At 51.0% G+C, this 6,777-nt stretch overlaps 2 protein-coding genes across 2 annotated transcripts; both read left to right on the top strand.

Moving 5' to 3' along the window:
• Positions 1-354: 354 nt before the first annotated feature.
• On the top strand, positions 355-2,069 carry LOC125544855 (UDP-arabinopyranose mutase 1-like). The gene is made up of 3 exons (XM_048708633.2): positions 355-781; positions 882-1,301; positions 1,395-2,069. The coding sequence occupies exons 1-3, from the start codon at positions 479-481 to the stop codon at positions 1,746-1,748; spliced, it is 1,077 nt and encodes a 358-aa protein (XP_048564590.2). The 5' UTR covers positions 355-478; the 3' UTR covers positions 1,749-2,069.
• A 3,599-nt stretch (positions 2,070-5,668) lies between these two features.
• On the top strand, positions 5,669-6,451 carry LOC125548652 (uncharacterized). Its single transcript, XM_048712215.2, has one exon. The coding sequence runs from the start codon at positions 5,900-5,902 to the stop codon at positions 6,224-6,226; it is 327 nt and encodes a 108-aa protein (XP_048568172.1). The 5' UTR covers positions 5,669-5,899; the 3' UTR covers positions 6,227-6,451.
• Positions 6,452-6,777: the final 326 nt, after the last annotated feature.

Here is a 6,777-nt window from a genome sequence, read left to right as displayed (position 1 = left end):
TTGCCGTCACAAGTACTAGTAGTAAGTTCGGCGAAAGTAAGCATTGACCAGATCCGCGCACGCCACGCAGAGCAGTCGGCCGTTCGGTAAACACGAGGAGACGAGGCGACGTGCCGAGCGAACGGATCGTCAACATCCGGGCGTTGGCTCCGGATCCGACGGCCCTCCGCCCGCGGTTGACCGCGCCGAGCCAGCCGCTCCTTTCTCCCGCCAGCACTCCAACGCCGCGATCCCGATCCGCCTTTCACGGCGCGCCACCCTCGTCGGTTCACTGGAGCACTTCCCGCTGCCGCCCGGCCGCGTGGAGATCTGAGCAGGAAGCCCGCGCCGCAGCTTATATAAACGGCGCCTCCTCCTCCACATTCTCAGCGCCCATCACACCCCCGCAGAGCCGAAAGCCACACACCTTCTTCCTCCTCTGCTCGCATCCCGGATCGGGGAGAAGAAGGATCTGAGGCTTTTGGCAGGGCCGGGGACGATGGCGCCACTCCTCAAGGACGAGCTGGACATCGTCATCCCGACGATCCGGAACCTGGAGTTCCTCGAAATGTGGCGGCCCTTCTTCGAGCCGTACCACCTCATCATCGTGCAGGACGGCGACCCCACCAGGACCGTCATGGTGCCCGAGGGCTTCGACTACGAGCTCTACAACCGCAACGACATCAACCGCATCCTCGGCCCCAAGGCCTCCTGCATCTCCTTCAAGGACTCCGCCTGCCGCTGCTTCGGCTACATGGTCTCCAAGAAGAAGTACGTCTACACCATCGACGACGACTGCTTCGTGAGTGCCGCCACCAGATCCATCTCTTTCTTTTTCACTTCCGTTATCAATTCTTCTTGGAGTCACATACTGAACCTGTGACCCTGCGATGGCATTGCAGGTGGCCAAGGACCCCACGGGCAAGGACATCGACGCGCTGGCCAAGCACATCCAGAACCTGCTCTGCCCCTCCACGCCGCTCTTCTTCAACACCCTGTACGACCCCTACCAGGAGGGCGCCGACTTCGTGCGCGGCTACCCGTTCAGCCTCCGGGAGGGCGTGCCCACCGCCGTGTCGCACGGCCTCTGGCTCAACATCCCCGACTACGACGCCCCCACGCAGCTGGTCAAGCCGCGGGAGCGCAACGGCAGGTACGTCGACGCCGTCATGACCATCCCCAAGGGCTCCCTCTTCCCCATGTGCGGCATGAACCTCGCCTTCGACCGCGAGCTCATCGGCCCGGCCATGTACTTCGGCCTCATGGGCGACGGCCAGCCCATCGGACGCTACGACGACATGTGGGCCGGCTGGTGCGTCAAGGTACATAACTGAACTAAACACACATATCGCCTTTGAGTTTGATTTGGTTCGGCCGTACTGAACTTTTACTGAATAATTTGTGTATGTGTGCAGGTGATCTGCGACCACCTTGGGCTGGGAGTCAAGACGGGGCTGCCCTACATCTGGCACAGCAAGGCCAGCAACCCGTTCGTGAACCTGAAGAAGGAGTACAAGGGCATCTTCTGGCAGGAGGACATCATCCCCTTCTTCCAGGCCGCGAAGCTGACCAAGGAATGCGACACCGTGCAGAAGTGCTACATCTCGCTCTCGCAACAGGTCAGGGAGAAGCTCGGCAAGATCGACCCCTACTTCACCAAGCTCGCCGACGCCATGGTCACCTGGATCGAGGCCTGGGACATGCTCAACTCCAAGGACTCCAAGGACTCCAAGGAGGCCGACGCCAACGGCAAGCTCAAGGGGAAGTAGATCGAGGGAGAGAACCTTTTTTGCATTAGCATACTGAGCAGGCGTGGTGAGGCGGCGTATACCGGTTTCTTCAGTTCGTAGGTTCAGTGCGTGCATCAGGTATTCAGGTTCAGGCTGTTGTGTACTACAAAACATTAGCTGCCGTTCTATCTTACGTTTACGTTGAGGGTCGCGTTAATTTCCCCCTTCTTTAATTTCATTATTAAGAGACGGTGTTGTTTTCTCAAGGGTTTAGTACTACGGTTATACTTGTGGCTGCTAATGTTTCCGTGTAATCTTGTGTACACTGAAATGTGAGAATAAAAAGTTGTTCAATAAGCATTGCAACTGTCCGTGTGTATGCTTCTATTCCCTCCGTCTGAATTTACTGAACCAAAAGGTCACCTATCAATGTACGTATGTCGGTTATTCCTTGCAATCTCTCTGTTTGTGTGTTGCGTTGCCTGCATTGAAGCCAATGCATTGCAGCAACCTGCTCGACATAGATTAATATCAGCCCGATTACTATAATAACCGTGAATATGACGATTTTACCAGGAAAGGCCAGCGCGGCCACTATTGATGCCATGGCACCAGGAAGCATGCCAATTAATGGTGGTTTGCTACGTACCGTGGCCATTAACGTCATGTTTCCCACCACATTTCCCCGTTGCCTGGCAGCGGCGGCTACGAAAATGTTATTGACTTGGCCGAATAACTCACAAGCCCCGGTTCAAATGCCTCCACCTTTCTTCATACCGTCATGTCTAAATAGCTCTTGTCCCGCCTAGTTGCCACCTCCCTCCCCATCGCCACGTTTGAATAGCTCTTCACCGTCATCATGTCATCCACTCTTGAAGGAGGAGGCAGCAGAGGAGGCGGCTGACCTCGTCGCTGAGGAGAAGGAGGAGGATCGCCTTTACGCGCCGGAGGCCACGAAGAAAGATCCCGCACTCGATGAGTGGCCGGACTGAAATCCCAAAACACACTCCATCGAGTTTTATTCACACGGCGGCTAAGAGCTAATACCACATGGGGACCCCGGTATCTTGAGACTTTTTCCCTGAACCTCGGTGACCGCCCCCTAATTGGAGCTCTCGGGCATCCAAAGAGGGATGCCATGAGGTCTTATTCATGAGGCTTTTGATGGAACTCTTCATAAATCCATCCAATGCACTTCATGCATCACTATGGACATTTTTTCATATAAAATTCAATGCACTTGATACTCCATAGGAATTGCCATTCAATACGAAGCTCAAAGCATATCTTTATCTTTATGCTATTCATTCTTGAATCTATCCAATTCTTATGAGATATTATTTTAAATAAACCTCAATGAAACATTAGTCCACATAGATTGTCCTTAGTTACCGAAACCATACTCAAGGGCTACATGCATTTTCAACATTTCCAATAAGTTGTTCACTAAACATTAGTCACTGGAATCATTTCCATCCAACACGTATACCCTAAGTCCTCCCCTGGTCATATACGGGTAGTCACATTGAGTTGTACACAAAAACGTCACTTGGGCGAGTTCATAAGTGTTGAGGTTTCAAGACATAGACAATCTGGTCACAAATAGGGTTACCCAAGCTCCTTCTATCATTAGAATGATTTTTTTTCTATTGGTCTCGGTTTGAATCCTTCACAGAACACAACATGTGTGTGGGGTGATCGACATCCCATCTTCTCATGCTTTAGAAAGATGTGTGAGAGACCCGTTATATGCTAGTCTCAACTATTCTTCACTAGCAACACATTTTTAGAATGAAGATTGAGAACGAGCCCGACTTTGAATGAATACGCCATCATTCGGGCAAGAATCTAACAACACATTGTACGTAACCAAATGGGCCTTAGAGACCAGGAATTAGTTGTCTCCATAGAGCTAAGCCCATAAAATTTGACCCGATACATAGTGAGTCTGATACCAAATCAGAACAAGCAACAAAGTTGTGAGACGAGAAATGGCAGGCTGGGCGCATCTAGCTCCCCGGCTCAAACAGGGTGTATGGTGGGCTGGCCTAGTAGTGTTACGTTTGTTAGTTTCATTAGTTTTTGTTGTTGCGTTTTTTCCTTTTCATTTTTTATGTTTGTTTACATATTCCAAAAATTAATTTGCTTAAATGTACGTCATGTATTTAAGAAATGGTAACACATGTAAAATAAAATTCATGCATTTTTTAAATATGTACTATTTGAAAAATTCGTGACAATAAAATTAGAAAATGATTGTTATATTTTAAAATATATTTATACAAATTATAAAATGTTTTAAACTCAAACAAATGTTACATACCAGTCAAATAAATGTTTGTGAAATTTTAAGAAAATGTCAACGTGTTTCAAACATATGTTGATAATTTTTTTTTTAAAAAAATTATATAATTTAAATATTGTTCATGTAGTTTAATAAAATGTTTCCTAACATTCAAAAAAAATATTCAATGTGTATTTGAAAAACTATAACATGTATCAAAAATATATTCAAAACATGTATTTGTGTTCAATGTGTATCAAAAAAATATCTACGTGTATACAAACAGGTACAACGTGTATTGAAAATAAAAAGTAGATGTAATGAAAATAAATTAAAAAAAATAAAAACCCGATGATAACGCTAAAACACATAGAAACAAAAAACCCACATGAATGCTTCTAAAACCAGTCTAAACCGGTTCATAAAAGCTTCCAAAACTGCTTTACTGGGCCGGCCCACTGAGGCGAGTCGCAGCCGACCGCCAGCATCGATGCTTAGGCTTAGGCGATGGATAGCATCTTCTAAAAAAAGGCGATGTATAGCATTTCTCTCCCATATAAAAAGGCGATGTATGGCATTGGCGTGGCAGGCTGGGCCTCTTGCCCATCGCAAGGTCACGGGATAGAGAGAATTCATGGAACCGGTGAGTCGAGTGCCTTGCACGTGCCAACAACGTGAGCAAGCAACGCAGCGCTCATGAGCCGTACATGCGCACTGCTGGGCTGCTGGCCCCACGTTCCGACCTTGTGCCCCTGCGTGCATTGCCCGTGTAACGCCAAACGGACCCTGACAATCCAACAGCTGTAGATCACACAACGGAAATACATGCCTTCCCAAAATGCCCTCTCAGATGTATAACCAGTGTTAATGCAGTGCACCTGCGGGCCACGGAAACCCTTTGTGATGCGTGTCGGCCTGAAGTCTGCTTGGTTGCATGCACTGTATTTTTACTTGCATTCCTCATAGGTGAGCCGAAGGATGCTTAACAGAGACGTCCGATTTGGCAGAAGGTGATCCAATACCTCCCGTCGCTAGGTGAGTCGAAGGGAGCTAAATAGAGGCGTATGATTCGGCGAAAGACGACCCAATCCCTCCCGCTGCTTTTACACGAACACACCCTTGCATTTCTCAGAGGTGAGTCGAAGAGTGCTAAACAGACGCGTCCGATTTGACGAAAGAGGATCCAATCGCTTTCATTGCTGGGTGAGTCGAAGGGGGTTAAATAAAGGCGTCTGATTCGGCGGGAGGTGACCCAATCCCTCCCGTCGATTTTACGTGAACGCGCCCACGCATTCCCCAAAGGTGAGCCGAAGGATGCTAAACATAGGCTTTCGATTTGGCGGAAGGTGATCTAATCGCTCCCGTTGCTAGGTGAGTTGAAGGGGGCGAAATAGAGCCGTCTGATTCAGTGGGACTGTGGGAGCCGACCCAATTCCTCCAGTCGCTTTTACGCAAACAGTGTCATATGTTTGATTGAGAAATAAAAAAGAATATCAAGAATTCCCGTGGCTGACCACCGGTTGAAGCAAATCAGAGCGACTCATGAGCACGGCAGTCCTGCGCGCGGGGGGCATTTTGGTGAACTCCGTCGTAAAAGGTAAGCGCACCGTCGTCGACAGTATCCGCATCCACGCCATCCCCGTCGCTGCGAGAAAAAAACATGCCAAAAAAGCACACAACCTTGGCTGGAGGCGGCGGCAGGGCGAATCTCCTCAGTAGGGAAGAGTATGAGATAACCCCACGCTTATCACCATCCCTTTCCCCACTCTCCAGTCTCCACCCTCCCGACGAAGCCCCCATCTCACCTCCTAAAACCAAAGCCCTAGCCACCGGGCTAGCGAGCTAGCCAGACCCCCCTTCCCGTAGATCTCTCCTCTCCGGGCGTGCTCGCGGCGCCGATCCGGCGATGACGACCAAGGCGAAGCTCGGGGAGCTAATGTGGGAGCACCGGCTGCGTGCGGCGGCGGCGGTGGCGTTCCTCGCCGTCGCCGTGGTGTCGATCTCCGCCGTCGGGCCCAGGCTCGGCGCCGTGGTCTCCTTCTTCTGGCCGCTGCTCGTCTCCACGGGCTTCTTCCTCGTGGCCATCACCGTGCTGCTCCGGATCTCGCCGCCGCCCAGCGGCGCGGAGGAGTCCGGCAAGGAGATCATCGACTTCGTCGCCGGGTGCCGCCCCGAGCACCTCCTCCCGGAGGCGTCCGCCACCGTGGAGGTGCCGCCGGAGCCGGAGATCTGAAGAGCCGGGGAGGAGGAGGTGCGCGCGGCCGCGAGATGGCCTTGTTCGCCGGGGCTAGCTCAGGAGAGACGTGGGGTAACCTGTATGGGCCCGCCTGGGAGCCGGGGGCCCGTCGCCGGGCGCCCCCGGTGTGCGGTGGTGCAGCCGTGGCTAGCGTAGGATCCTCCCGTCTCCGTGGTGTGGTGTACAATAGTACCATTGAATAAAGATGTCATAAATTCGCTCCGTCAGCGCGCATAATTTGAGTACCAGGTACCACTGGTGCTCCATGTTCTTCCGTTTTCAGGTGGAGTCTTCAACTCTCGATGCTTTGATTTGATGCCATGAAAGCGAGAGATCGGAGCTGAAGGCCCGAGGTCAAAGGCCTTGAGCGGCCGAACCTCGAATTTCTCTTGAAGAATCTGCCTCGCCTCTTGTATTTGAAAAAGACCTCGGTAAGCGATGGTGCAGGGGGCAATAAACCTCATTTCCAAACCGACCATCTGTTGGCGTCTGCTAGGAACTGTAAAGCCGAAAATGCGATAGATTGATAGCTAGGGTACACCCTTTCG

This window comes from Triticum urartu, chromosome 3A (assembly GCF_056163025.1).
Source record: "Triticum urartu cultivar PI428250 chromosome 3A, HENAU_Tu73, whole genome shotgun sequence".
Classification (NCBI taxonomy): domain Eukaryota; kingdom Viridiplantae; phylum Streptophyta; class Magnoliopsida; order Poales; family Poaceae; genus Triticum; species Triticum urartu.
This window is presented reverse-complemented; position numbering and strand designations above follow the sequence as displayed.

Bases quoted from the DNA above. Each gene is read 5' to 3' on its own strand.
- LOC125548652 (XM_048712215.2), top strand. From the start codon at position 5,900: ATGACGACCAAGGCGAAGCTCGGGGAGCTAATGTGGGAGCACCGGCTG.
- LOC125544855 (XM_048708633.2), top strand. From the start codon at position 479: ATGGCGCCACTCCTCAAGGACGAGCTGGACATCGTCATCCCGACGATC. The intron at 782-881 runs GTGAGTGCCGCC...ATGGCATTGCAG, and splicing joins CCATCGACGACGACTGCTTC to GTGGCCAAGGACCCCACGGG. The intron at 1,302-1,394 runs GTACATAACTGA...GTATGTGTGCAG, and splicing joins GGGCCGGCTGGTGCGTCAAG to GTGATCTGCGACCACCTTGG.